The sequence below is a fragment of the Perognathus longimembris genome, chromosome 17 (assembly GCF_023159225.1).
Source record: "Perognathus longimembris pacificus isolate PPM17 chromosome 17, ASM2315922v1, whole genome shotgun sequence".
Classification (NCBI taxonomy): Eukaryota; Metazoa; Chordata; class Mammalia; order Rodentia; family Heteromyidae; genus Perognathus; species Perognathus longimembris.
Genome location: NC_063177.1, coordinates 40625330 through 40653174, shown reverse-complemented (window position 1 = coordinate 40653174; position 27845 = coordinate 40625330). Strand labels below are relative to the sequence as shown.

At 50.3% G+C, this 27845-nt stretch overlaps 2 protein-coding genes across 2 annotated transcripts; both read right to left on the bottom strand.

The window, feature by feature from the left end:
* Positions 1 to 159: 159 nt before the first annotated feature.
* Positions 160 to 6583, bottom strand: Asb16 (ankyrin repeat and SOCS box containing 16). The gene is made up of 5 exons (XM_048365404.1): positions 6202 to 6583; positions 4389 to 4656; positions 1478 to 1970; positions 1038 to 1151; positions 160 to 546 (listed from the first exon to the last, which is right to left on the bottom strand). The coding sequence occupies exons 1-5, from the start codon at positions 6500 to 6502 to the stop codon at positions 361 to 363; spliced, it is 1362 nt and encodes a 453-aa protein (XP_048221361.1). The 5' UTR covers positions 6503 to 6583; the 3' UTR covers positions 160 to 360.
* A 3972-nt stretch (positions 6584 to 10555) lies between these two features.
* Positions 10556 to 26679, bottom strand: Hrob (homologous recombination factor with OB-fold). The gene is made up of 10 exons (XM_048365768.1): positions 26668 to 26679; positions 25718 to 25768; positions 21480 to 22643; positions 20062 to 20145; positions 17969 to 18109; positions 17066 to 17174; positions 16803 to 16888; positions 16324 to 16449; positions 14154 to 14250; positions 10556 to 11264 (listed from the first exon to the last, which is right to left on the bottom strand). Exons 1-10 carry the CDS (start codon positions 26668 to 26670, stop codon positions 11173 to 11175), a joined length of 1953 nt encoding a protein of 650 aa, XP_048221725.1. The 5' UTR covers positions 26671 to 26679; the 3' UTR covers positions 10556 to 11172.
* Between the last annotated feature and the right edge of the window lie 1166 nt (positions 26680 to 27845).

The following is a 27845-nucleotide window of genomic DNA, read 5'->3' as shown; positions in this document are numbered from 1 at the left end:
TTGAACCTCAGGGCCTAGGCGCTGTCTGTGTTCAAGGCTAGGACTCTGCCACTTGAGCCACAGCGCCGCTTCTGTCTTTTTCTGTTTGTGTGGTGCTGAGGAATTAAACCCAGGGCTTCATGCATGCTAGGCAAGCACTCTACCACTAGGCCACATTCCCAGCCCGTTGTGTTTGTTTTAATGTAGCCCAAGCTGGCCTTGAATCCAAAATTCTCTTGTCTCAGCTTCCCGGTTGCTGGGATTGCAGGTGTATGAGTGGAATAAGTTACAGGTAGCCAGGGTCATCAAGCCAATCAATGGCTTGTGTGGATAGGAAGGCCATCGGATCTAGCACAGAGGGGCGGTGGCCTGCCTCGGGGCTCACTGGATGCGCCCCTCCACACGCAGCAGCAGGTACTCCTTGAGAAGCGGGGGCAGCGGGAGCCCAGTGACTGCCTGCCGGCAGCGGCTACCCAGCTGAGCACGCACCGCGAGGCGGGCCAAGTGCTGGAGCCGTCTAGGCTGGTTCACCATGCTCAGAGCTGAGCTGTAGAAGGCCTCGTGTTCCTACAGCAGGAGAGAAAGAGGGGTCAGTCAATCCCCAAGCCCTTGACTCTGCCTTTCCATCTGGGGGCAACTCAGTGCTGGAAATCCTGGCGTTTTATACAATGCAGGCACCTAGTGTTTGGTATATCTGAAAGGACTCTGGTTCAACGCTAGGGAAGTCCTGCCATGGTAATGGGCTTGGGCCTAAACCTCAGGGGATGGCCTCGGCCATGCCTGTACCCCGTGTGTGCTGGTATGGTGCCTACCAAATCAGAACTGCCTGCTAAATGGGCTGTATGGGAAGAGCAAGACTGGACAGGCGTGGGGTTACAGGTCAGCCTGTGCTGCTGGGAGCAGAGGCCAGCACCCCAGGGCTTTCAAGCTACTTGGGCCCACTGCCTGGTGGCCAATCTCCTCTCTGAAGCTCCTCCTGGAGGGAGAAGCCTGTGATCCACCTTCCTCTTCATCCACCCCCCCACCCCAAAAAGCTGTCTGCCCCCGGGTGCACATACCTGCCACAGCTCAGGGAGCACGGCCTCCACCCACGTGCCACAGGATGGGACACAGGGATAAGCATTAAGCAGAACTTCCAGGGCCCGGGGGAAATTGGCACAGTGTTTCAGCATCTGAGAATCAAGAGAGCAGTCAGGAGCACCAAATAAAGGGCGCTGCAACCCCAATCTAGTGAGCCCTCCACTCCTCACTTCATTCTGGGGACTAAGGAAGCCTTTGGGCCCCATCTCCAGTGTCCCCTAGCCTCTTGGCTCCAGAGTGGATCTTTCTCCCTCGGACACCTCCCCCATAACCCTCTCCCCAAGGCCATGACAGCGCTGGAGCCACTGCTGCAGGCTCTCAGTCCCTTGGTCCTTTCCCTTCCCCAGAGGCAGGGCGGCTCCAACCCCAGGCCCTCCCACCCAAGCAGTCTCCCCTTCATCAGGCTCTCCCTGCGCACCTCGGGGCGCACAGGCTGGGCCCCATAGTCCAGCAGAGCAGCAAAGAGGACTTCCGGCTCCCAGTTCGGGGCGTCCTGGACGGCCTGCAGCGCGCAGTCCATGGGTGTGTGGCCTGCCCCGTTGCGGACTCGCGCGTGGGCCCCGTGGCTCAGCAGCAACGCGGCCAGGCCCCCGCAGCCGTTGGCACAGGCGTTGTGCAGTGGTGTGTGGCGCTTGCGCCCGGCTGCCCTAGGATCAGCCCCAGCGTCCAGAAGCCGGCGAGCCGTGGCCTCGTGCTGGCGGCCGGGCCCAGGGCCCTCAGCCCCCGCACACGCTGCGTTCAGCGCCGTCTCGCCCTGGCTGGTGCGCAGGGCCACATCGGCCCCGTGCTCCAGGTAGAGGGCCACGTGGTGCTCCAGGCCGCGCGCTGCTGCCACGTGCAGGGGCGTCACCTCACTCTCCTTCGCAGCCAAGTTCACCGTCACTCCAGCTGCCAGTAGCAGCTTGGCACACCTGGGGACAGGTGCAAGACCCGAGGGTGGTCCCGAGGACCCAAGACTGGTACTGAGAGGCCCTCAGCCTGTGGTCACCGCCTCCTTCCTTCCCATCCCCCTGCGTCCCTTTGGCGTCTGGCCTGCTGTTCTGCACATCACCGAGACACTACAGCTGGGGGCCCATCGAAGCTACCCAAAGCTTCCATTTGCAGACAGAAAACAATTCTTAGCTCAGAAACATCTCAGGCAACAATCAGAAACACGGCACTTCAAATAGCTGCATCAGAATTTGCACTCACTGACTCAGATCGTCCTTCCAAGAGTCAGCTCTGAATCCCCATTGGGTTTTTAAAATACATTTAATATGGTTTACTTTGATGATGGGGGGGGGGGGTAGAACATAGGTTGTCAGAAATTTTAGGGAAGCATGTCACTGAGCCATGCCCCACCCCCTCCTTTGTCTGTGGTCTCCATTGTGTCCTATGAATTATATAGACTGTACCTTAGGAGGCACAGGAAATTAAAACCCATGAGCTAAGAAGAAACAAAAGTTCCATTATTGTCTTCCTGTCCCCAAAGTTGAAGACCATTCTTTTGGATCAGACATGATCATTCAGGGAAAGGAAGACACTTAGAGACCTCCCACTCCACTTTGCCTGTGAGGAAACAAACCAAGCAAACCAAAAAGCATTTTAGAGATCATGTTTCACAGTCTCAGAGATCCTGAAAGAATTATAGGCCATATACTAGTACAGCAACTATGCAGCATTGCATCCTGGGGGGTAAAGAAAACATTCAGTGAACCAGATTAATAATGATGAAACTGAACCCATTCATAATTAAAAGCAGAACATGAGCAGCGTGGGTGCTGGTGGCTCACCTGTCATCCTAACAATCCAGGAAGCTAAGACCTAGTCTGGGCAGAAAAGTCCAAGAAATTGATCTGGAGGCCTGGTTAAAATGGTAGAGCTCCAGCCATGAAATGGCTGACAATTTGGATCACTCCAGAGTGGGAGAGGAGAGGGGAAAATGAAGATCACTTTGGGGTCCATCGGTGATCTAGATCTAGTGGGGGGTGGGGGTGGGAAGAGGTCCCCAGCATAGAATTGAATCATTACCTTCCAGCCACAGCTGTTCACTTCCCACTATTATGCTGAGAGAGCCAGGTCACTTCAGCACTTAGGAGCTGAAGCAAGAAGATAGTGAGTTCTAGGTCAGCCTGGGCTACATAATGAGACCCTAGTTCAATATCTTTAAAAAAAAAATCAAATAAAGCTGGGCACCAGTGGCTCTCAGAGAATTGCAGTTCAAAGCCAGCCCAGTCAGGAAAGTCTGTGTGACTTATCTACAATTAACCACGCGCGCACACACACACACACACACCTGGAAAGTGCAGCTATGGCTCAAGTGGTAGAGTGTTAGCCTTAAGAAAAAAGCTCAGGAACAGTACCCAGGGCCCTGAGTTTAAGCTCCAAGTCTAGCACACACACATACACACACATGCACGCACGCACGCACGCACTCAGCTGGGCATTGGTGGCTCATGAATGTAATCCTAGCTACTCAGGAGGCTGAGATCTGAGGATTAGGAATCAAGGCCAACTCCGGCAGGAAAGTCTATAAACCTCTTATCTCCAATTTACCACCAGAAAACTGGAAATGGAGCTGTGGCTCAAAGTGGTAGAGTGCTAACCTTGAGCAGAAAATCTCAGGACAGTACCCAGGCCCTGAGGACAAGCCCTACAACCAACAACAACAAAAGCGGGGGGGGGGGGGGGGGGGAGGTGGAGGGAAGGTGGGAATGTGGCTTCATGGTAAAGTGCTTGCCTAGCATACATGAAGCCTTGAGTTCAATTCCTCAGTACCACATAAACAGAAAAAGCCAGAAGTAGCACTGTGGCTCAAGTGGTAGAGCAAAAGGAAGTGGTTGAGCAAAAGGAAGCCAGGGACAGTGTTCAGGCCCTGAGTCCAAGCCCCAGGACTGGCAGAAAGAAAAAATAAAAACAGGTGGGGGGTGGGGTGGGAAAAAGGCACAACAGAGGCCCAAGCTGAGGCTGGGAAACGTGGGCAGATCTTTCTAATGCCTACCTACCTTAGAGCAAACAGGAATTTGGCTAAGAGATTTCACAGGGAATATGAGACAGCAATTAGATATGCAGTAGCCTAGTGGTACAGCCCTTGCTTAGCAAGTATGAAGACCTGGGTCCCATCCCCAGTACCACAAACACACAAACAACAACCTAGGACTTTTGACTCATCAAACTTTTCTGAGCCTTATTTCTCTCATCTATGGAATGAATTCTGTCTCCACATAAAGACACAGTGCTTCAGGAACCATAAAATCATATAAAGAAGTATCCCTTCTGAGTGTGTGAGCTGGATGGGTAGACAGACAGACAGACAGACATACACAGCATCCCAGACCATGGATACCTACTGCAGGGACTCTGGAGTTGTACAGAGATGCAGGGGTGTCATGCCCTCCTCTGACAGCACATCAGCCTTGGCACCGAAGGTGAGCAGCAGCTGCACACAGTCAGGTTGGGCTTGGGCACAGGCCTCGTGCAAGGCAGCACGACCCCCAACCCTGGAGTCCAGCTGAGCTCCCTGCATGATCAGGTGGCGGGCACAATCTGTGTAGCCTCTGGCTGCGGCGATGGTGAGGGGTACTGTCTGCTTGGTCTTGGGTGTCAGAACCCAGAACCCTGAGGAGAACAGACAGCACTGGGGAATGATGTGTGGGACTGGAGGGCAGGCAGGGCAGGGGTGGCAGCTGGTCTACAGCTGCCAACTGCCACTGGCCTCCCCTCTGCACGCATGGCATGGTAAGCACAAATACTGCCAGGCTGTACCTGTGAAGAGGGTTCACTCAAGCCCCAAATTGGGAGCATGAAGTGAAACAGCCTTGTAGTCAACTTAACAAAACATAGTATGTTCCCCAAAAGTGCATAAAACAAGACAAAATAATCCACATAGTACATCTCCTAGAAGAAAATAATGTCTCTATAAAACCACAAGGATGCCAGGCGCTGGTGGCTCACACCTCTAATCCTAGCTATTCAGGAGGCTGAGATCTGAGGATCTGGGTTCAAAAGCCAGTCTGGACAGGAAAGCCCATGACAGTCTTGTGGGGTTTGTTTTTTGTTTTTGCCAGTCCAGGGGCTTGAACTCAGGGCCTGCCCCTGGCTTCCTTTTGCTCAAGGCTAGCACCCTACCTCTTGAGCCACAGCGCCACTTCTGGCTTTTTTGTTTATGTGGTACTGAGGAATCGAACCCAGGGCTTCATGCATGCTAGGCAGGCACTCTACCACTAAGCTACATTCCCAGCCCCCATGACAATCTTATCTCTACTTAACCACCAGAAAGCAGAAAGTGGTGCTGTGGCTCAAGTGGTAGAGTGCTAGCCTTGAGCTGAAGAGCTCAGGGCCAGGGGCCAGGCCCAGGGTTCAAGCCCCATGACCTACAAAAAAACAAAACAAAATAAAAACCAACAAGGACCCACTAAACAGGGAGCATCTGGTTAAGGCAAACTCAGGGTCTTTGGGTGACTAATAGAGTCACTGCTCTTCTTGGCCTTGGACACAGGAAGATAGTCCTGCATGGTTGGGCCTGGAACTAAAGAGCAGAACTAAGCCCTAGGATAGTCCTAGGGCAACATGGTGGAGTTAGAAGCTGGGAAAAGAAGATGGAAAGATGTAGAGGGAGAATCCAGTTAATTACAATTGCAAGTGGCTGATGGACACATCTGAAATCCCAGCACTCAGGAGACTGAGACAGGAGGATCTTGAGTTTAAGACCACCCTGGGCTATATAGCAAGACCCTGTTTCAAAACAATGAAAAATGAAGTGGAAAAAAAACTATGCACTGGGGGTGGAGGCCTGTGGAAGAAGATGTGTTGATTAGCATGCAAGATTCAGTCCTTAGCACCAAATAAATTAAAAATTGCATGTGGAATTAGTAGAATTCAATCTCATGTGTGGATATGTATGCAACAAAAGCAAAACTCCTATTAGAATATAACTACTACTATATATGTACGTAGTTGTCAATTAAAATGTACAAATGATGTATATATGTTAAAAGAATGTAGTTTTAATTCCTAAGATATAATAAACCACTAACTCTGCCTCCTCTGTTTACAAGAGAACTAGGAAGGGGCAGCAAGGGATAGCCTAGTCTAGGGTGTTAGGGAGGGGACGGGGCTTGGCTTTCCCCACCCCCACTGTTTGCCCGCACTGGCGCTCCCTACCCTGTTCCGCTGACCACGCCAGCTGGTTGCTCACGGTCTCCACAATCATGTTGGCAGCCTCTTCATCTTGGAACAGGGCTTGGACCTGCTGCAGGTCACCTGAGAACAGGGCATTGTGGACGGCTGGGTCCCGGCAGGACTGGCGAGGCCTCGTGAGTCGAGCTCTGGGACTGGAGAGGCTCCGGTGGCTCCGGCAGTGCTGGGCAGCAGCTCTGCGCCGGTCCTCCCACTCCAGCCACTCGCGCTGCAGGCGGAGGGCACGCAGGGTGGACGAGGTGAAGGGGAAGGTCTCCCCTGCCATGAGGAGAAGCCTAGGGGTCTGGACAAGTGGCACCTGGACAGAACCTTGTCTCGCGACCTGACTAGCACCCTTGCTGGAGGAGCCACCCTGCCCCCTCTCCTGAGCAGGAGAGGAGCAGCTGAGGCTATAAATAAATAGGCCCTTCACTGCTCTGGCAAAGTTTGCCCAGCGTCATGATCCTGGTGCCGATATGGTGCCAGGCCAGCTTGTCCTGCTGGTACCCTTTATCTGTACAGGATGCCTCAGCTGGAGCCCAGGGGCCGTGGAGCCGGTGGGTTGGCAAGGCTGGAGGCAAGCCAGCCATGGGATGGTAGGGCCAGGGGGCAGGAGGGACCTCCATCCTTGTGACCTGGGTGGGAACCAAGGTTGGTTCACACGGAGGACATGGAGGAGAGGATCCCTCGGTACAGGAAGTAAAGGAAGTAATGACAGATGCTGAGAAGGTGAATGGCGCTTCCTGGCATTCACAGAAATAAAAATCATTGCACAAGCTGGGCACTGGTGGCTCACGCCTGTAATCCTAACTACTCAAGAGGCTGAGATCTGAGGATCCTGGTTCAAAGCTAGCCTGGGCAGGAAAGTCGGTGAGACTCTTATCTTCAACTATCCACCAGAAAACCGGAAGTGATGCTGTGGCTGAAGTGGTAGAGCATTAGCCCTGAGCTGGAGAGCTTGGGGATAGTGCCCAAGCTCAGAGTTCAAGCCCCACAGCTGACAAAAAAAAAAAAAAAAGTCATTGCACATAGGTATGGAACTATATGGTAGTTAAATCATCTTTATATCCGTCATCACTTGTGTGACCAGGTAAACAACACAGACAAAACAGATTTGGAGAGTAAATGATATGAGTGATTGAATGCCTGAGATAGTCTTGTTTTTTTCCACAGATGAATTTGGGGCTTACCAAGGTAAAACTACTAGCTCAGAATTACAGCTCCAGAAGGGAACAGGACCCAGGCAGGCCTGACTGCAGAGACTACACTGTGGTTCTGGTTGCAGCTGCCCTGGCTACATAAACAACACAGCGTGGTCTCCACCTGCTGGAAACGGACATTTCTCCCTGGCTGTTCGGATGGGCTGTTTGGTCTTGAAACTCCTAAGAGCTGATCTTGCCACTGCTCCTCCACACTTAGGAAGAAGTTGCTCTGCTTTCAGGAGCCTCTAGGGGGAGGAGTGAAGCCATGAAACGCGCGACTGCCACGCTGGGAAGGGTGGGAGACGGATACCAGCTTCAAACTCCTAACTCCAGAGCAGGCAGGCTGTAGGCCTTGGCTAGTGTCTCCCCTGAAGTACACTGTGGGCTCCTGGCTCCTCTACGCCCCCTCTCAGGTCTTTTATTCCCATTCTCGAATTTTCCTTTCTTCTGTGTAACACTTCAGTGCCTTCAACCTTGGTCTGTCCAGACTCTGACCTGGTGTTCCTTCTGGCTCCACCCCCTCTGCTCCCCTGCTAGACAGGTCTGCCTAAGATGAAAACTGCTCACTTCCGGCACCTGCCCCCTCCAATGAAGGCCCTGCATCTGGGAGCATGCTCCTCACCCTTTCCTAGCATTCCCTCTCATGCTGTTCTAAGGGCTTGGGATTTCCTACTCACCCCTCCAAGTCCACCCCAAAGGTCACCTGTTCTGGGGAGACATCTCCATAGCAACTTCAGGACCCCTACCTTACAGTTCCAGATATTTCCCCATCTAGGATGCTAAAGGCTATCAGATGGGCTACACATGTGGACCTGTCATGCTGGACCAGGGAGCCAGAGCAAGCCCTGGCCCTGCCACTGACCCAGCATGCAGCTCGCCTCCTGGCAGTCTGGCCTGCGTGGTACGCTGGATGAAGGTCCCTATTCTCTGCCAGAATGAACACTCATCCGCCTGTCCAAGTGGGTGGCAGCAGCCTGAGCTTTTCCGGCACTGCCCTAACTCTCCATCTGGCCCCAGCTTCTTGGTGGCATTCCAGGGGTGGGGAGACCCCAGCGGAGGAATGAGATCATGTTCTGCCAGGGCTTGGAGATCCTCAGAGAAAGAAGCCTCTGTAGATGCTGTTGTGATTAACCCTATTGGAACCCAGCTTTTTAACTGCCCCGCCAACGGCCTGGCTGAGCACCCACAGCTGGGTTCCCAGGGTTGGGAGTCTGGTGAGGCTGGGTGTGGCCAAGAGGGGCCAAGGTGGTGGGTGTCCCCTTTCTCCCTTAGGCACCCAATAGTTACAGCCCAACCTCCACTCCCTGCCTTCTTGCCACACAAGCCTGAAGATACTGCCTACAGCTCTGTCTCCCAAAGACAGGCATGTAGGGTTCCTTGTTTTTCACATTAGCTTCCTGAGGGCCAAGAGGGCAACCTTTACTTCAATTTGCCCACGGAGCTACAAGAGTCCACAAGTTGTGCCGCAGAGAACAGAGCCAACGGGAGACAAAGCCCAGCCTGCCTTCTGGGAGCTCAGAGCCTGGGGGGCAAGGAAGCGCCTAAGAAACCAGGATATGAAGCAGTTCAGGATTGGTCAAGACTGAGCAGTGAAGACCAGGACTCAGGGGTGTCCAGAAATGGGGAAGAAAACTGTGGGCCTGGGACACAGGCCAGCAAAGTGATGAGCCCTGGCCCTGACCTAATAAGCCACAGCAGCAGAGCTGGGGCATTAGAGGTAGTTAGAAAATGAACCTGGGGGCTGGGGATATGGCCTAGTGGCAAGAGTGCTTGCCTTGTATACATGAGGCCCTGGGTTCAATTCCTCAGCACCACATATACAGAAAATGGCCAGAAGTGGCGCTGTGGCTCAAGTGGCAGAGTGCTAGCCTTGAGCAAAAAGAAGCCAGGGACAGTGCTCAGGCCCTGAGTTCATGGCCTAGGACTGGCCAAAAAAAAAAAAAAAAGAAAAGAAAAGAAAATGAACCTGGTAGGCTGAGGTAGAAAAGCAAAGGGGAGCATGAAGGAGGAAAGGGCTGGGAATTTAGCCCTTTCCTGCACTAGCCTACAACACAAAAGCCTCTGGAACAGGGCCCGCTGCATGGAGCTCTCAAGGCACTTGAGGACACATGGGATCAGTTTCTCTTTGGGAAAAGCGAAGCTAGTGCCCCTGGCAGAGCAACGTTGAGCCCGAGCCCATGCTGCACCCCACTGCCCCAGCAGGGGAGGAAGGCAGCCCAACTGGGCTCTTGAGCTTGCTTCTTCTCACCTTGGGAAGTGGGAGTTCTCCCTTCTGTCCTTCATTCCAGAAAGGAAAAGCAAAGCTGACAACTTGAATAATGAGACCTTTTATATCCATCCTGCCCTTGTCCCACTCTGATGTGAAAGGTACTACAGAGACGATACAGCAACAAAATAAAGCAGTATTCCATTACAACCCAAAGCATAAAATAAATGCAGAAGACAAATCTCCCCTGCAGAATTCAAATTAACTTATGAAGAGCTTCTGCCCTAAAGGAAGGGAATAGAGCTCCCTTCTCCTGAGTCTGGCTGCATAGACTTCCTTCCCAAAACAGTTCCGAAAGGAAGACAATATTAACTTCATAGTGGAGAAACGTGACAGACCCTACCTCAGCTAGGTGCTCGAGTTCAGCATGCACCTTGAGAGAATGTAAAGCAAATAGCACCCTACTGCCAACCTTCCCCCCCAAAATCCACAACCACAGTCTCATCATGAGAAAAACACCCTAACAGGGAGGCATCCAAAGGCTGGCCAGCACATCCCACAACTGCTGAGGTCATCCAATGCAAGCCAAGTCTGAAAAGCTGCCATAGACAACAGGCCCTAAAGAGACTGGAATGGATCCTGGATGGGATTCTGAAATAGAACAAGGCTACGAGGGAAAACCATATAAATCTGAAAAAAAGTCTAGAGTCGGTGATAATGAATCAACCTTGGCTCATTAACTGTGAGAAGCTGAGCCAGGTGTGATGTGCATACCTGCAATCCCAGCACTCTGGAGACTGAGGCAGGAGAACTGCCCTTCCCCCACACCTGGGTTACCTAGCAGGTTCCAGGCTCACCTGCACTGCAGTGAGAGTCTGTCCTAAAATAACATAAAAGCTTTTTTAAAAAATAAAAGTTGTGATATCCCATATTAATACAAGCTGTTAATAGAGAAAAGAGTAATGCTATGGATAAGGAGTGCAAGGGTATTCTCAAGTATTTTTACAATTTTATAAATATGAAACTGTTTAAAAGAAAGAAAAAAAAAAAAAAGCATGTGAAAAAGACAAGAAAGTTGCCGGGCTCTGCTCTGGCTTGTGCTCATGCCTGAGCAGGGGGCAGGGCAGGCGTGAGAAAGAAGAGGCAGGTGAAGCAGGGCTGCTTTATTTCAGAACCACGTCCAACATCCCATACTGTGACCTCAGCACCTAGGAACCCTGGGCCTCAAGACACCAGTGGTGTAACAGAGCTACTCAGCTGACCAGGGACAAGGAGCACCAGGCCCAACATCCTGTAAAGTGAGGCTGAGGAAGGAGTCGAGCACCGTTCCTGTTGGCAGGAGGACTTGGAAGGTGGGAGAGCCAGTCTTCAGTTCCGTTCTAGAATGCCAGTGCCAAAGACAGTCCCCAGGCCACAGCAGCACACAGCCGATGGAGAATGCTCCCGGAAGCATCCGGAGAGAGACCCTGCAGAAACGCTCGGCCGGCCCGCTCTACTGCAGACGAGACCCATATACCCAGATTGCCTGGGAGAGGAGATGTTGCAGGCTCATGGTGGATGCCCTGCTTTGGGGCAGTCCCAACTGCTGGGCACATCGAAGAAGTCCTCAGGGAGTTCACTCAGGAGTCCATCCAGGTCATCTGCAGAAGGAAACGGGTGGGATAGCCCCTGACCACATTAGGGTTCTATATGAGCACAGACTAAAGCTACCCTATCGGGGGGCCTGGGCTGGCTGTGCAGCCGAGGAAAGGGATCTCCCTGGGCAGCAGTGACCATGTGAGTGGGATGAGGACAGCCTCACTTTTTCTCTCTGCTCCTCGTACACACACACACATACACACACACACACACACACACATATATATACAACGCACAACATACACGTAGCAGGGCATAGCTGGCATAACCCACTTAGGAGGCTGAGACAGGAAGCCTGTGAAGTTGAGTTCTAAGTCAGCCTGGGCTACATAAAGACTCTGTCTCAGAAAAGCAAACAAACAAACAAGACAGCTGGGGATGAAGCTCAGTGGTAGAGCATTTGCCTAGTGTGCACAGGACCTCAGTTCATTCCCCAGCACCACAAAAAAAAAAAAAAAAAATACAAAGAAAAGAAAAATGGGAGCTGGGCACCAGTGGCTCATGCCTGTAATCCTAGCTACTCAGGAGGTTGAGGTCTAGAGGATCATGGTTCAAAACCAGCCAGGGCAGGAAAGTCTATGACACTCTTATCTCCAATTAACCACCAGAAAACTGGAAGTAGTGCTGTGACCCAACAGGGTAGACTACTAGCCTTGAGCAAAATTGCTTAGAGACAGTGCCCAGGCCTCGAGTTCAAGCCCGACTCTTGAGCCTCAATAGTTCTCCTATCATCTCCTATCATCTAGAGGCATGGTACTGAATAGGAAGACTTCTGAGCATTCTGTTCCCTGAGCAGGAGAAAGATGTATGAGTCACCACTTTGAGAACCACACACAGCGCCGTCCCCTTCCCTATAATGGGCATGAGGAAAGGAGCCATTTCTGATTGCAGTCTCCAATGCAGTGCTTAAACTGACCTTGGGAATCCCTGTTGAGATCCTCCAGTAAATAATAACAGCTAATAGTCACTGAATGCTTGCTGTGCTCACAAACCCTTCTCAGGGCATACATTCCACTGTACTCAGACAACAGGGGTCAACAGGTAAAACAGCTTGCCCTCAGACCATCCAACACTAGACTTACTACTGCCAACTAGATAAGTGCACTTTCTAGATGGGGTCAGAAGGCCTTAGGGAAAATCAGATAGCCTGGATACTTATCCCGAAGAGCCTAGTGCTGAAAAAAGCACCCAATAAACACTGCTGCTGGAAGGAAGGAGAGAAGTTCATTTGGGGAGCATTCAAAGTTTAATTAAGGTGACCAGCATCGGACTCAAGGGGGAGGTGCTAAAATGTGCTTACAGCAAAAGATGTTGTCCTACACATCTTTTATAGTCCTACAGGACTTTTTATAGTTGTCCTATAATGGTTAGAGAAGCACCATGGGAAATGGAGAATGAGAAGTAAGGGTGCACGAAGAAACTGAGAGATGGAGCAAGACTTCCATTTAATGTCTCCAACCTGTCTAGCACCACTAGGGGTTGCCCGCTCAGCAGCTCTGTCCCTACAGTAGAGATGTGACACCAGCCCTCATAGTCTTTAGTCAACTGTCCTCATGCCTGCTCCATGACCACCAGCAACCTCTTCTGAGGTTGCAAGGACAGGTGGAGAGTCCAGACAGTGCAAGACTCCAGAAAAAGGGGCCAATATGTAGGTCTAAGACCAAAACTTGAACTTGGTACCTGTCACCCACTCAACTGAGTCGTGCCTCCAATCTCAAAGGGCCAATATATTTTTTCCCAATATTTTCATAGGATGTAAATAATGGCTTTGTGGGTTTATCCACAGATATACTATACTGTAAATTTGGTTAGCGTAAAACAACCTTAATCCTGTGACTGTTAGGGCCAGATAGAGTTAAATTGCTGAAATCAAAAAACTAAGAAAAGTCAGCTGGGCAGTAGTGGCTCACGCCTGTAATCCTATTTACTCAGCAGGCTGAGATATAAGGATCATGGTTCAAAGCCAGCCTGGGCAGGAAAGTCTGTGAGACTCTTATCTCTGATTAATCACCAAAAATCACCAATTAACCACCAAGAAAGAAAAGTCAGAATAAGGGCTAGGGGTATGATTTGAGTGGCAGAGAATTTGTCTAGCAAGCATGAAGCCCTGAGTTCAAACCTTAGTAACACACACACACACACACACACACACACACACACACACACACACACACACAGACAGCGCCAGAAGTAGAGCTGCAGCTTAAGTGGTAGAGTGCCAGCCTTGAGCAAAAAAGCTAAGGGATAGTAGGGATAGTACCCAGGCCCTGAGTGCAAGCCCCAGTACCAGGCACAAAAAAAAAAAAAAACATCCGACCAGGTGGTAGAGCATCAACTCATGAGTGAACATATCAGATACCAAGTGAGTTCGAGTCCTGGTCGTGGCCCAAAAAACAAAACCTAAGAAAGTGACTGTGGTTTGTGCTGGCTTCACCTAGTGATATAGCCTCCTTGTACTGCTACCACAAGAGTTCTGCATTTGAGCCTCTTAGGTTTGTGTCCTGGTCCCTCTAACCACTTGGGCATGTGATGACTCAGCACTCCCTCAAGGGCCTCTGAGCTTCAGTGGGACGGGGACGGTGCCTCTGTGATTTGTGTGTATGACACAAGGACAGCACCTGTCCACCTGGATGGAGGCTGGCAATGTTCCCTCCTGAGGCTGATGATGCATGCATTAGAAATAGGGGAACACGTGGGCCACACTTAGCTTTTTGTCACTCTGTTAACTCGTTTGTGGTCTTGCCAAAGCAGATGCCCTATCTCATTTCTTTGAGATTATGTTAAGGTCCCAAGACTCCCGAGAGGAATAAGATGAGGCCAGGAAGACACTCTCTGAGCCGCACCAGAGGACACAGAGCCTCTCCGGATCTGGATGGGCTGTGTTACCTTACCTGCTTCTGGGAGTTCTTCCTCTGGGGACACCCCTGGATTCTGTGCTGGCTTTGGGGTGACATCAGGCTGGAAGCTGTCATCGAAGCTTCTGGGACCCTGGAGACAGAAGATCTGGTTACCAGTGCTCATGTCTCTGAAGCCCCTTTGGATGGTACTACCTCTATTCACACACCCTCCAAGGATTAGGCAGGGGCTCAGGAAGGAGACATGGTGGAAATGTGTGGCAAGGACCAAGACGTTCCAGTTCCAGACTAAGGGATGGACCTGACACACCAGGCACTCAAAACAGCAGATAATTAAGACAAATAGACCTTGTTTGGCTAATTTTTTTCTTTCCTAATTCTACTGGTACTTAATATTTTAGTTAGGGAGTCTGTGTAATCAGAGTAGAAGGTGTAGAAGACATCCAGAAAGATGTTGAGGAGTAAGCCTGGAATTAAGAATAAACTGTTAGCCAGGTGCTGGTGGCTCACACCTATAATCCTAGCTACTCAGGAGGCTGAGACCTGAGGATCTCTGTGTAAAGCCAGCCCAGGCAGGAAAGTCCCTGAAACTCTTATCTCCAATTAACCACCAGAAAACTGCAAGTGGCACTGTGGCTCAACTGGTAGAGAGCTTTGAGCTGAAGAGCTTGGGGATGGCACCCAAGGCCAGAGTTCAAGCCTCACGACCAAAAACAAAATAAACTGTTAACAGTGCTCAAATTAGCTAATAACTAAGGCAGATAACTGAGACTGGTTAAGTAAACTGGTGACAATGGTTAGCCTTAGGGAATGGGAGTGGGAACAGGGTCAGCTCCAATTTTGTTTATGCTGTTATTGCAGTAAGTGTATATGATCAGAACTTCCTTTTTGTCAGTTATGGGGCTTGAACTCTGGGCCTGGGCACTATTTCTGAGCTTTTTCACTCATGGCTAGTGCTCTACCACTTTGAGCCACTGTGCCACTCTCAGTTTTCTGGTGATTGGAGATAAGAGTCTTTCCTGCCCAGGCTGGCTTTAAACCATGATCTTCGGATCTCAGCAGCCTGAGTATCTAGGATTAGAGGCATGAGCCACCAGTGCCCAGCTAATCAGAAATTTTAAAGAAAAACATTATTTTTAGAGGTGGGGTAATTTTGAGAAAATGTGGGAAATTTAAGTAGATGAAGGAAATTTAGCAAATCAGAGGTAAAGATCCAAGTCAGGGGCTGGGAATATGGTCTAGTGGCAAGAGTGCTTGCCTCGTATACATGAAGCCCTGGGTTCAATTCCCCAGCACCACATATATAGAAAATGGCCAGAAGTGGCGCTGTGGCTCAAGTGGCAGAGTGCTAGCCTTGAGCAAAAAAGCCAGGGACAGTGCTCAGGCCCTGAGTCCAAGGCCCAGGACTGGCAAAAACAACAACAACAACAACAAAAAAAACCCCAAAGATCCAAGTCAACGAGAGGTCATGAAGCCTAACCCACGTGTTCTAAGGATGATGCAATGGGGGGCGTGGGGGGGGGGGAAGAGACGGACACAGGATTTGCCCAAGGTCACAGCTTGGAGAAGACCCAGAATTTCTGGTCTCCAGGCCTGGATCCCAGCAGGGTGAGGGCAGCAAGTCAGACCTAGGCTCTGCACTCACCCCTGGAAACAGAGCTGCCTAGAACCTATCCTCACCTCCTGAGACACTAGATACTCACCTTGGTTCCTAAAGGGGTGACCCCCAAGTGCTCTGTGCAGTTGTTCCCACCTCGCCTAGCAGAACAGAGGCCAGGAGAGATAATACAGAGTAAGTGCTGGCTCACCTGACAGGTCATGGTGGCTCTCTGTTCTCTACACAGCCACCTAGAGCAGGTTTGGCCCTCCATCTGTCATCCTCCCACCCTGCACCCCGCCTCCCAGTGGGCCCTTACCCTGGTAGGTTCTCAAGTGACTCCTCTGCTCTCAGGTGCTCAAGCCTGCCATCAGACACAGTGATCACCAAGAAGCCAGCTGCTCCTGAAGGTACTGTTACTAAGCCGTCTGGTAGGCGGTTAGACCAGAGACAGGAGGGGATAATCTTGTCCCCAAGGACACCTCTTCACCTCAGGGCAACTGCTCCCTTCATGCCCTGGCTCCCCAGGGTGGAGGAGAGGAGGAAATAGGAAGATCTAGAAGCATAGCTCCACCAGTCCCCATCCATCCTGTTCCTCGTTCCTCTTACCTTGGAGAAGGGATGAGATGGCTTTGGAAAGTTCCCATCCCCAGAATCTGGGCTGTAAATATGGACCAGGTTGTTGGGTGTCACATTGAGATAGTGATTCCGGAGTGAAGGAGAAAACACTCCAATCTGGAGATGAGGAAGGAAGGTAAGCGTCTGATAGAGCACTAGGTATCTGCTGGCCTCTTGTTCAGTGCCTTCTGCATCAGGGTCACACAAATTGTTCCTTCTCCAGCCTTACTAACAGAGTAGAACCACTTCCCATGCCCCAACCCCACACAGCCCTCCATCCCTATTTAAGCCTGAAAAGCTAGAGCCTCTCAAGGGCCACAGGCCTGCTCTTGGCTCTGGCAAAACCAGGCCCTAGCAATAATCTGGCTGCTCTCTGCTTGGGCCTTGGAAGAGAAGGTAGCCATCCAGGGAAAGCACCGACAGCCTGGGGGCTCTCTCCAGGGTAGGCAGCCCACTCCAAGCTCCATTACCTGCTTCAGCAGCAGCACTGAGCCAGGCTTCAACTCATTCTGGTGTGTCTCCAGCAGCACCCTGTGCACAGTCCCCTGCATCTCTCCTGTAAATACCACATGGCAGTCAGTCACAGGGTCACAATAGTGACTGGCTTGAGCCCTGTCTAGGACATGGGTTGCTCCTTGCCTGCATATTCTTCAAATGGAGAGGGTGATTTCTCCTCACCTCCTAGGCTCAACAGAGGCTGCTTCTGAGACATATCTAGTACCTAATGTCTTACCTGTGGGGTCCTTAAAAACCACACTCGCATCCACCGTGCTCCGAGTCAGAGACTTGATCATCACAGCCATGTTGGGAACCTTGTTTCTGGGAAGCTGCTTCAGGGCTGCCTGCTTAAAGGGAAAGGCATTCACTGAGCTAGCCAAGGCTCATCTGTAGCCTCCCAGACCTCTAAGTGTGCTAAGACTACAGTGTGGTGATGATTGATTCCTTTGTAAAGGGTAAAAAGACAGTTGGAAGGGCGCATCTATCTCCCATTGCAGACCTAAAGATGGCAGGTCCTTCATTTCCCTTCCCTGTGCTCTTTCTTTCATATATAGTACTTTTTTTTGCCAGTCCTGGGCCTTGAACTCAGGGCCTAAGCACTGTCCCTGTCTTCCTTTTGCTCAAGGCTAGCACTCTGCCACTTGAGCCACAGAGCCACTTCTGGCTGTTTTCTATATATGTGGTGCTGGGGAATCAAACCCAGGGCTTCAGGTATATGAGGCAAGCTCTCTTGCCACTAGGCCGTATTCCCAGCCCCTCATATATAGTACTTATATATCACTCCAGTGCAGCAGGCCACGGGCAGGGGTGTGCTTGCACAGATTCTAACAGGAATCTGCATATGGTCTGGACCATTGAGATCGCTCAGGGTAGCAATGTGTGACCCCAGCCCTCATGCAGTCCCTGGAAGTGCAGAAGCCAGCCCAGAACCCATTCTTCTTTCCTTTTGCCCGTGCCCAGGACTGTGGGCAATAGGGAAAAGATAAGAAGTCATAGATACAACTAAGGGGACTTCCAGTTACCCCCTTGGGATGACCTGGTGTAAAAAGGAGCAGACAGCCCCATGCTAAGGCAGAGCAAGGCAGGAGGCTGGTACAAAACAGTCTCACTGTAGGGTCTCAGCACTTAGGACCCTTACCTTCCGAAGCACCATGATGATGCTGTAGGTGCAGAGGAAGCAAGTGGGGTCGTTCTCATCCAGGCCCAGAGCAGATTTCATGGTCAACCAAGGCCCTTGCCCAAAATCTTCCTCCACTGATGCCTGGGAACTAGCAACAACCTGGCACCATAGAGCACAAGGGAACTTGCATTAGTGGGTCTGCATTAGTGATAGACCTTTGACTGAGATGGATCAGAGGGGTCGGAGAGGAATGATGAACCCCTGGGGAAAAGTGGAGCCTGGTGGTCTGTCTCTCCTCTCAATTAGCTCCAAGGCCACAAAGTGGTATTGGAATCTAGCTGTATAGCACATCTTCCACTAAGCGGCTACAGTAAAAGTGCTGCTAATTCTTTTGTTTAAAAAAAAAAATCAGTGGCTGGGAATGTGACTTAGCGGGAGAGTGCTTGCCTAGCATGCATGAAGCTCTGGGTTTGATTCCTTAGCATCACATAAATAGAAGAAGCTGGAAGTGGTTCTGTGGCTCAAGTGGTAGAGTGCTAGCCTTGAGTGCTAGCCTTGAGCAAAAAGAAGTCAGAGACAGTTGCTCATGCCCTGAGTTCAAGCCACAGGACTGGCAAACAAAACGAAACCAAAAAAAAAAAAATTAAAAAAAAATTAGGTCCTAAGCTGGACACTAATGGCTCATGCCTATAATCCTAGCTACTCAGGAGGCTGAGATCTGAGGAGAGCAGTTCAAAGCCAGCCCAGGCAAGAAAGTCCATGAGACTCTTATTTCCAATTAACCACCTAAAAACCAGAAGTGGAGTTATGGCTCAAAGTGGTAGAGTGCTAGTTTTGAGCACAAAAGCTCAGGGACAGTGCCCAGGCCTTGAGTTCAAGCCCCAGAGGCAACGAAAAAAAATCAGGTCCCAACATTACTTACAATGAAGCAAAAAGCTACCCATATTTGTATCTTGTAATAGACTAATATATAACCTCTTAGGGATAGGGACCCAACATATGTATTTATAGACTTGTGAGTGTCTTAACCATTTTGAATCCAATCAATCCATATTTGATTTGGGATGCCTCTGCTTTAACCTTCTTTTATTATATCTTCTTTTTTTTTTTTTTTTTTTTTTTTGCCAGTTCTGGGCCTTGGACTCAGGGCCTGATCACTGTCCCTGGCTTATTTTTGCTCAAAGCTAGCACTCGGCCACTTGAGCCACAGTGCCACTTCTGGCCATTTTCTATATATGTGGTGCTGGGGAATCGAACCCTGGGCTTCATGTATACAAGGCAAGCGCTCTTGCCACTAGGCCATATTCCCAGCCCTATTATATCTTCTTCTTTTTTTTGGCCAGTCCTGGGCCTTGGACTCAGGGCCTGAGCACTGTCCCTGGCTTCTTTTTGCTCAAGGCTAGCACTCTACCACTTGAGCCACAGCGCCACTTCTGGCCATTTTCTATATATGTGGTGCTGGGGAATCGAACCCAGGGCCTCATGTATATGAGGCAAGCTCTCTTGCCACTAGGCCATATCCCCAGCCCCTATTGTATCTTCTTGCACTTAAACTTCTTATGTTAGTCACTGCTTTGAATCTAAATGACTATTAACTGCTTTGGATTTGAAATGGACTGGCAGATCTGGGAGCAAAGAGAAGACATACTAGGGAGAGTCATAAGCAAAAGGGGGCATGGAGATAGAGTAGAGAAATCAGAACCCCAAGGCTAGGGAAGTTGTTCTCATCAGTGAAAGGGAATCCTTTTGAGGCAAGATGGAAGACAGATCCTTCCCAACTTAGTGTCTAGAAACCTGAGAGGAAGGGTTACCAAGATACCATCACAGACACCATGCCTACTACTTTCTCCTCCCCTGGGAAAAGAAGGGGCTAGCTGGGCCTTCATTTCTCAAATGGAAAAGAAGGCTGGATGCATGGCATCAGTTAATGCCTGGTTGGCATCAGGACGAATCTCATTTTAGGCTGGCACAATTGCTGCCTTCTGAAATTGCATTCCCAGATGCCCTTGGATACAGGCCTACCACCATCAGCTTCGATTCCTAACACCTGAAATGCAGGGATACCCCCTCAGTCTCCAATGAGGCCCAGAAATGAGCATGGAAGAAATTACCTCTGTCTGGAATTTAGCCCGAGCACCGTGAGTCGGAGTTTGGGGTGTGGAAACCATGATCTCCTCCAGATTCTTCCCACTATGCTAAGAGGAGAGAGAGAAGGAGAAGGCAAAAGCAAACTCAGCAGCTGTTATTTACAAGTACAGCTTCTTGTCTGGGTTACATAATGAGTTCAGGAAACTATCAGGGACAATTAACACATATTACATCTCTCCTAACGCAGTCTCAGGAGCCTCATTGGCAGCTCAAAAAAAGACACTTTGGGGATCGTTTTGGGAATGTGAGGAAGCTGGAGCTGGCCCAGGAGCAAGGCCCAGAGCTGCCTGAAGGGGGCAGTGACCCAAATAGATGTGCCTGTCATGAGCTAAGGGGCAGCTTTCCCAAGACTCTTCTCCAGGCCCCAACCCTTCCCTCTGGGGAGATCCAGCCCAGAAGGTACACAGACCACCTCTGATTTCTCTTGAAACACTATGGAATAGCTAGTAACAGGCAGCAGTTATTTCAAACACCCCAAGGAGGAAGGGAAGGGTGCACAACTATCACAACCAAACCACAGCCTCAGAGTCCAACTGCCTGTAATCTGACCCGAAACTAGTTTGCTGGGTTCTGTCTCTCCACCACGTCAATCAGACTCTGAGCAAGGCTGTTTCCTTTTCAGCCTCAGCCTCCACACATTGGTTCCACAAAGCAGTCACAGTGAAACTGTTCCATGGATCTCCAAGACCATGTGCCCTTAGGCTGGTAATACTCCTGCTGGACAGTCCTCACCCCCTCAACTGGCTTTTACACAGAGCTCTTTGGGTGTACCATCTGTTCACACTTCTCCCCCTACACTATAAACTCCTTACAGCCAGGCACCAGTATCTCATGCCTGTAATCCTAGCTGCTCAGGAGGCTGAGATCTGAGGACTGCAGTTCAAAGCCAGCTAGAGCAGGAACGTCCATGAGACTCTGCTCTCCAATTAACCAACAAAAAGCCTGAAGTGGAGCTGTGGCTTAAGTGGTAGAGCCTTAGTCTTGAGCCAAAAAGTTCAAGGACAGTATCCAGGCCTTGAGTTCAAGCCCCAGGACTGACAAAACCAAACAAAGCGATAAACTCCTTAGAACAGGCACTGCCTTCAACCTCTGTATTCTGATCCAAGCAAACTGCCCAATATCTACCCCTTAGCAAATGAGTCTATCTTCTTGCTCTAGTGCTAGTAAACAGTTGACATGAAATTCTTCTGTGGGTGGATTTTTAAGCTTTTTTTTCTTTCTTTTCTTTTTTTTTTTTTTCAGTATTGAGGACTAACACAGGACCTTGTATCAACTAAGCAACTACTCTACTCCATTTATTCCCATTTCTTTTGTCTTCCTCAGCTTTGCAAACCCTCTCTTTGCTTCCTTCCTGTGAAACATTACAGGGCTGGTCACTCACCTGGTGAGGCAGGACGCCTGCTGGGCCAGGGAAGCGGCGAGTTTTGGCTCTGGCAGAGGGGCGGGTGGACTGTGGGGGTGTGCGGCTGGCAGCTGTGACCAGCTGTACCAAGTGGTTGGTGACTCTGGGTGTCTGAACAGTGGCCTGGGAAACCAGGGAGGAACGGGGACCTTTTGGGGTGACAACAGGAGACTCAACAGAAGACACTGGGGCTCGAAATGGCAAAGGCCCCCGAGAAAGTACAGCAGAGCTGGTCTTTGAGGGAGTAGAACAACTGGAGTTGGGAGTCTGAGGTCCAGAAAAATGGGGTTTGCCATGGAACCAGGCACTGGGAGACTGACATGGCGGACTGGGCATTCGATTTTGAGGGCTGTTCTGAATGGGACCCCCCACAGCTTCGAGAGGCTGAGGTGCTGGAACAGAGGGGCCTGTGGGGCAGACTTCCCAGGGAGGCTGCCAAGTGGGAACTGCCGAGTCTGGTGGGGCAGGAGGGCTGCCCACAGCACCAGGTCTCAGGCGGGACCACGGACTCCTATGGTGGCCAGGCAGCTGGAGAGGTTCATCCTGGACTGACCCAACACCTGCTGTGTGGGTGGCTGGCACGGGCCCCTTCTGGCATGTCCCACTTGGATCAGCTCTCCGGGCCTTCTTAGTCAATACTGGGTCCTCCTGCTGCCGAGCAGGCAAGGTTTGTGTGATCTCACTGCTAACTCCACGTTTCAGCCCCACACCAGCTCCCTCCAGTTCCATGCTTGCCAGCACTTTATCAAAGTCATCTTGTTCAGGTCCCTCAAAGCCACCCATGTCCTGCTGATGCCTTTCCGAGGTACGAACAGAGTGTGGGGATGGGAGTGGGGCCGACTCTTGCAGTCCTTCTGGCAGGGTCATTCTCTGATTGCCAGTCCAGCAGCTGGAAGTTGAGACAGGCCTCAGGGGGACTGTTCCTGTAGAAGATGGGTCCGTGATGGTTCTAGGTACACTGGAGGTAGCGAGGCAGACTCCCAGAGGTGGGAGGCTTTGAGGAGTAGGGGGATGTAATGGCACTGGCCTCAACGCCTGCGTGGCTTCTTGGGGCCTGGAAGAGACAGGTCTCAGGCGCCCAGCATTCATGGGCAGTGCTCCAACAAACTGGTTCTCAGCATTCTCCACTGCAGACAAGAAATCCTACAGAGAAGAGACAGTGGGGCTTTACATCTGAGAATTTAAAACTCAGCTGGGCATCAGTAGCTCACACTTAAAATCCTAGCTTACCCAGAAGGCTGAGATCTGGAGGATTGTGGATCAAGTCTAGCCTGGGCAGAAAAATTTGCTACACTCCATCTCCATAAAGAAAAAACAGGGCTGGAGGTATGGCTCAAGTGGTACAGTGCTAGCCTAGCATGTGTGAGGCCTTGAGTTCAAACCCCAGTACCATCAAAAAACAAATAAAACTCTTTTACTCTTTAGGCACATGAGTGTAGATATATGTACAGAAACACTAGTTAGAAAACAAGCAAAAGGCAATGGTGGTGTCTCTCACCAAACTTACGTTGCCCACTAGCTTATCAGCAGGCTTCTAGCAGAAACATTCCAAGGCTATAATTTTGGGTAGCTCCCTCACTTAATTTCCAAGAAGTACACTGGAGGGGGGCTGGGGATATAGCCTAGTGGCAAGAGTGCCTGCCTCGGATACACGAGGCCCTAGGTTCGATTCCCCAGCACCACATATACAGAAAACGGCCAGAAGCGGCGCTGTGGCTCAAGTGGCGGAGTGCTAGCCTTGAGCGGGAAGAAGCCAGGGACAGTGCTCAGGCCCGGAGTCCAAGGCCCAGGACCGGCCAAAAAAAAAAAAAAAAAAAAAAAAAAGAAGTACACTGGAGGAGTGGAGGGGAGCAACTGTCCCAGGGCACCAAAGAGTTAAAAGAATCACTCAAGTACACACACCCTTACCCTTCTCAAGGAGATCGGCTTTCTGGTACCCAGCAACCTAGGTTGCCTGGCCTCAGCCCACTCCCCACTTTCAACACACACACACACCCACACCCACACCCACACACACACACACACCCCCACACACACACCCAGAAAGCCCTGGAACCAACAAAATAGGCAGACGTTAAATATAGCTTTTCAGGCAGGTTAAATTAAGTATGGATTCCAGTTGGGAAGCAAGGTGATATTGACACCTTCAAGAGCAACAGACCTGTTCTGTTCTGTTCTGTTCTGAGGGTGTTTTTGAGTCAGAACTGCTGATTTAACTGACAGGAAGGCCCCCTCTGCCCACACCGCCTGCTGCTCCATTGGATGGTCTGGGCTAGAAAAAGGTTTGTCCCTGCTTTGTGTATTGTCCAGAAACTCCAACAAGACCACCTTAGGACTTCGCCATAACAGATCAGAATGATAAGAATCCTGATGACCCTGGAGAGTGACTAGTCACTCTCAGACACACTATCATGTGCTCCGGGAAGAGGGCAGAGGACTGCTTTGCCACTTTCAGTGCACAAAAACTTGGAGGAACAGAGCCCTCCCTTCAATTCTATCACCAGCTAGGCAATCCTATCATTATCTGCTAAGACCCAAGAGGGCCACTTTCACAGTCTCTTTTTCACCTGTCATCACACCTCCCCAAAGCTGAGAGATAAAGACAAGGACACATCTCCTTGACAAAGCTGGTAGTTTTGAATAATACATAATAACAAAACCTGATAACATTTGGAAACTCACTGATTACCAAATTCCATATAGGTATTTTATTAGATTTCTCTCAATGAATTCTCACAATGGCTCTGTGAATGGGATTATTATTCTTCTCATATTATGGATGCAGATACTGAAACTCAGAGTGGTTAAGTAACTTCACAGGGCTAGAACCGGTCTGTGCCCTTATCTTGGAGCCTGAATAAATGAGACAAGCCAAAGACCTTATTTTTCTTTTTAATGCTGGGGATCAAATCCAGGGCCTTGTAAATACTAGGCAAGCTATCTACTATTGAGCAACATTCCAGCCCCAGAGACCAATTTTTAAGAGCTCTTAGGAGTTTTTTTCCTTTAAATACCAGTTCCAAAAGCCTTAAAGAAAGTAGTTAGCGGTGGCTCACACCTGTAATCCTAGCTATTCAGGAGACTGAGATCTCAAGATCACAGTTCAAAGCCAGTCCTAGCAGGAAAGTCCCTGTGACCTTCATCTCCAATTAACCATTAAAAAGCCAGAAGTAGGGCTGGGAATATGGCCTAGTGGCAAGAGTGCTTGCCTCCAACACATGAAGCTCTGGGTTCGATTCCCCAGCACCACATATATGGAAAACGGCCAGAAGGGGCACTGTGGCTCAGGTGGCAGAGTGCTAGCCTTGAGCGGGAAGAAGCCAGGGACAGTGCTCAGGCCCTGAGTCCAAGGCCCAGGACTGGCCAAAAAAAAGCCAGAAGTAGAGCTGTGGCTCAAGTGACTAGAGTGATAGCCTTGAGCACAAAAGTTGAGGAACAGTGTCTAGGCCCTGAGATCAAGCCCCAGGACCAATAGAAAACAATAACAACAAAGGCCTTAAAGAGGTCTGGGGACATAGCTTAGTTGGTAGAGTACTTACCTCATATGTGTGAGGCACTGGATTTGACCTCCAACACCATAACCACCACACACACACACACACAAAAAAAAAAAAAAAAAAAAAAAAAGGAAAAATGGGGTATAGGCTACCAGAAGGATCTCTGGTGCAGCACTGACAATACCATCCAGGCATAAGCTACTCTTGAGAAGTTTAGGCAAAGCACTGGGGAAAAAGTAGGTTTGCACAACTCAGTGGAAGAGCATGTGCTCAGGATACACAAAACCCTAGGTTCAATCCCTAGCACCAAAATCCCCCTGCCAGAAACAGCCTAGGGAAAATATATATATATATATATACACACTTTTTTTTTCTGGTTCATATGGCCAGTTGGTACCCAGTAGAAATATCTATGCCATCTACAGAAATTAATATTTAATTGGCATGTGATAAGGCTTTTTATGAGAGAGAGAATCTAGGTAGCTCAGGCCAACCTTGAACTTGAGAGCCTTCTGACTCAGCTTCCAGAGTGCTGGTATTACAAGCCTATTCTGCCACATCCAGTGGTTGTTTACATTTCTTATCCTGCCTCAAAGATTAAAAAAAAAAAAAGCATGCACATCAACTAAAAGGTTTGTGTGAGCTGCTCCAAAATGTTCTGCACCTGGCTGTTTACATCTCAAGACCTCCTTTGCCACCCTGATCACCAACACTTCCTACCTCATCTTCAAACTCCTCTTCCACAACAAACAGCTTCTGCAAACTGCATGCCTGAAAGGAAAACAAAACAATTGAGGCTGAAGAAAAAATACTGTTTGCAAGTACATTCTGTCCTTGTCAAGCATCTTCCCAGCTCTAACAAGACCATCAGGTGTACCGCTTTTGTTTTTTTGTTTTATACCTTTTTTTTTTTGCTAGTGCTGAGGGAGGAATAGGGAAGAGAGGAAATGGGATTCGGTTAACTACTTAAATGACTTAAAATACTTTCTGGTAACAGAAACCACTCAAACCCATCGGCATTAATTTTGGGAGAGGGGGATGGAGACAAGGAGGAGCTGCAGAGGGGATCTTCTGCAGATCTTCTGCAACACGGTGCCACAGGGGCCTGAGGATTTTACAATATCCCCAAAGTTTGTCAAGCATAAGAAAACTACCATAAAGACAAGCATGACTGGCACGGGGTGCTGTTTCTGACAATCAAGGCAACGGCTTCTTTCCTTCTACCTAATCCAATGGCCCATAAAACCAGAGTCTCAAGAGGGTGAAATGCCTCCGCCCGCATCCATGGTTCTTCTTTCCAGCCAGCAGTGCCAAAGGTGGTCTCTGACTCCAGATGCCAGAGAAACAAGGCAGCCATTGACAGGGACCCTCCCAGGAGGCCAAGGGTCGGAGGAGAAGCGGGGAGGAAGGAGGGAGTGGCGCATGCGCACCGGTCAGGGTGCCCAGGTCTTCAAAGAGAGAAGGAAGGAACCAGGAGGGAAACTGAGGCCTGTGTGTGGAAGAAGGGCTTTCCCAAGGTTTTGGGCTCGTCCAGGCCAACACGTTACCCAGATCTGCAGACTACACCGTGCTCCGTGCGGCCCCCGACCCCGCAGCCCCCGGGGGCCCGGCGGCCCGGAGACCCGGTGACACCCCCTCCCCCTCCCCCCCAGGCTCAGACACGGCATTACCATGGCGACAGCGGCGGGCCCCGACCGGGAAGTGGATGGATCGACCCACACTCAGGGGGCCGCCTCGGACTCGGCCCAGGCGGAAGGGTCGGGATGTGGGCGACGCTACCGGGATCGGAGGGTCACCAGGAAGCGCCTCGGCGACCCTAGAGGAGGCTGAGGGAGGGTCGCCGAGAGACGGAGGGCTGGCGCCGCAGGCCGCATTCGAAGCCGCCGCCACACCGGCGTCTCCGCCCTCTTAAAGGGACAGGGCTGTTTCTATCCCGCCGACGCAAATCCTTCACCTTCCGGTCTTCCGCCCCAGCCTTAAAGGGGAACTGGATGGGCTCTCGGTCGCCCCCAAGCGGCACCTTGGGACCAGACGACTGCAGCGTTCTGTATGAGTCCATGGAGAACCAGAACCCGAACTTGAACCGGCTGGGTTGGTTGGACTCTCTATTTATCCATCTGTCTATATGTTTTTTGTTTGTTTTGGTTATTGGCCATAAGATCTGACTCTGTAGCTCACTCTGGCTTCAAACTCGTGATCCTCGTGGATTTACCCACCTGGATTCTGGGATTACAGGTGTGCACCTGTGACTTGAGTTCCTCACGATCTGATTGGTGCCAGCCTTGAGTCTCCCTCAGGATGGTCATGTCTGACTTTACCTTGGGACAGCCTATGCCTCCCATCAGAGCTACAATACATGTGGCTCCGTTTGATCTTGTTAGGATGGAGTACAGATTGGCAACTGGAGAGAAAACTCTTATCCAGGTTCCTTCTCAAGGATTTCCTCAAGGCCTCTGTGCTTCTGAGCTGGAGGACAAAACCTCATCTTCCATGGACAAGCCTTCTTTCTGTACAGAGACCCCAGACCCAGGTCATCTTGCCAGGCTGTGGATAGCCCTAGAGATCCAGTGTTGGTGCTCCCTGTTGATATACGTGCTGCAATTACGGTGGAAAGCAGATAACAGGACCCCAAAGACCAAGAAGGACAACTGCCTACACTCTAGGTTGCAGCTTTCAACCTAGCCATTTATTCATTTTCATCTTCATAAAGATCTCATGAAGGGTGAGGAACAGATATTATTTACAGGTTAGGAAACTGAATTCCACAAGGGAAAGGAACTGCACCAGGATCACAAAGCTGCTTGCAGGATCTTCTACATGAGAAGCCCATGCCTTCTCCTCTATTGCC

What these genes read in the sequence shown, in the direction of transcription:
- Asb16 (XM_048365404.1), bottom strand. Translation starts at nt 6,502, where the DNA reads ATGGCAGGGGAGACCTTCCCCTTCACCTCGTCCACCCTGCGTGCCCTC. An exon ending in CCCAGCCTGTGCGCCCCGAG is followed by an intron (nt 1,152 to 1,477) that starts GTGCGCAGGGAG and finishes CTTGATTCTCAG; the next exon opens with ATGCTGAAACACTGTGCCAA. An exon ending in TGCTCCCTGAGCTGTGGCAG is followed by an intron (nt 547 to 1,037) that starts GTATGTGCACCC and finishes CTCCTGCTGTAG; the next exon opens with GAACACGAGGCCTTCTACAG.
- Hrob (XM_048365768.1), bottom strand. An exon ending in CAGTGCTGCTGCTGAAGCAG is followed by an intron (nt 16,450 to 16,802) that starts GTAATGGAGCTT and finishes CCTCATCTCCAG; the next exon opens with ATTGGAGTGTTTTCTCCTTC. An exon ending in GGAAGAACTCCCAGAAGCAG is followed by an intron (nt 11,265 to 14,153) that starts GTAAGGTAACAC and finishes TTCCTTCTGCAG; the next exon opens with ATGACCTGGATGGACTCCTG.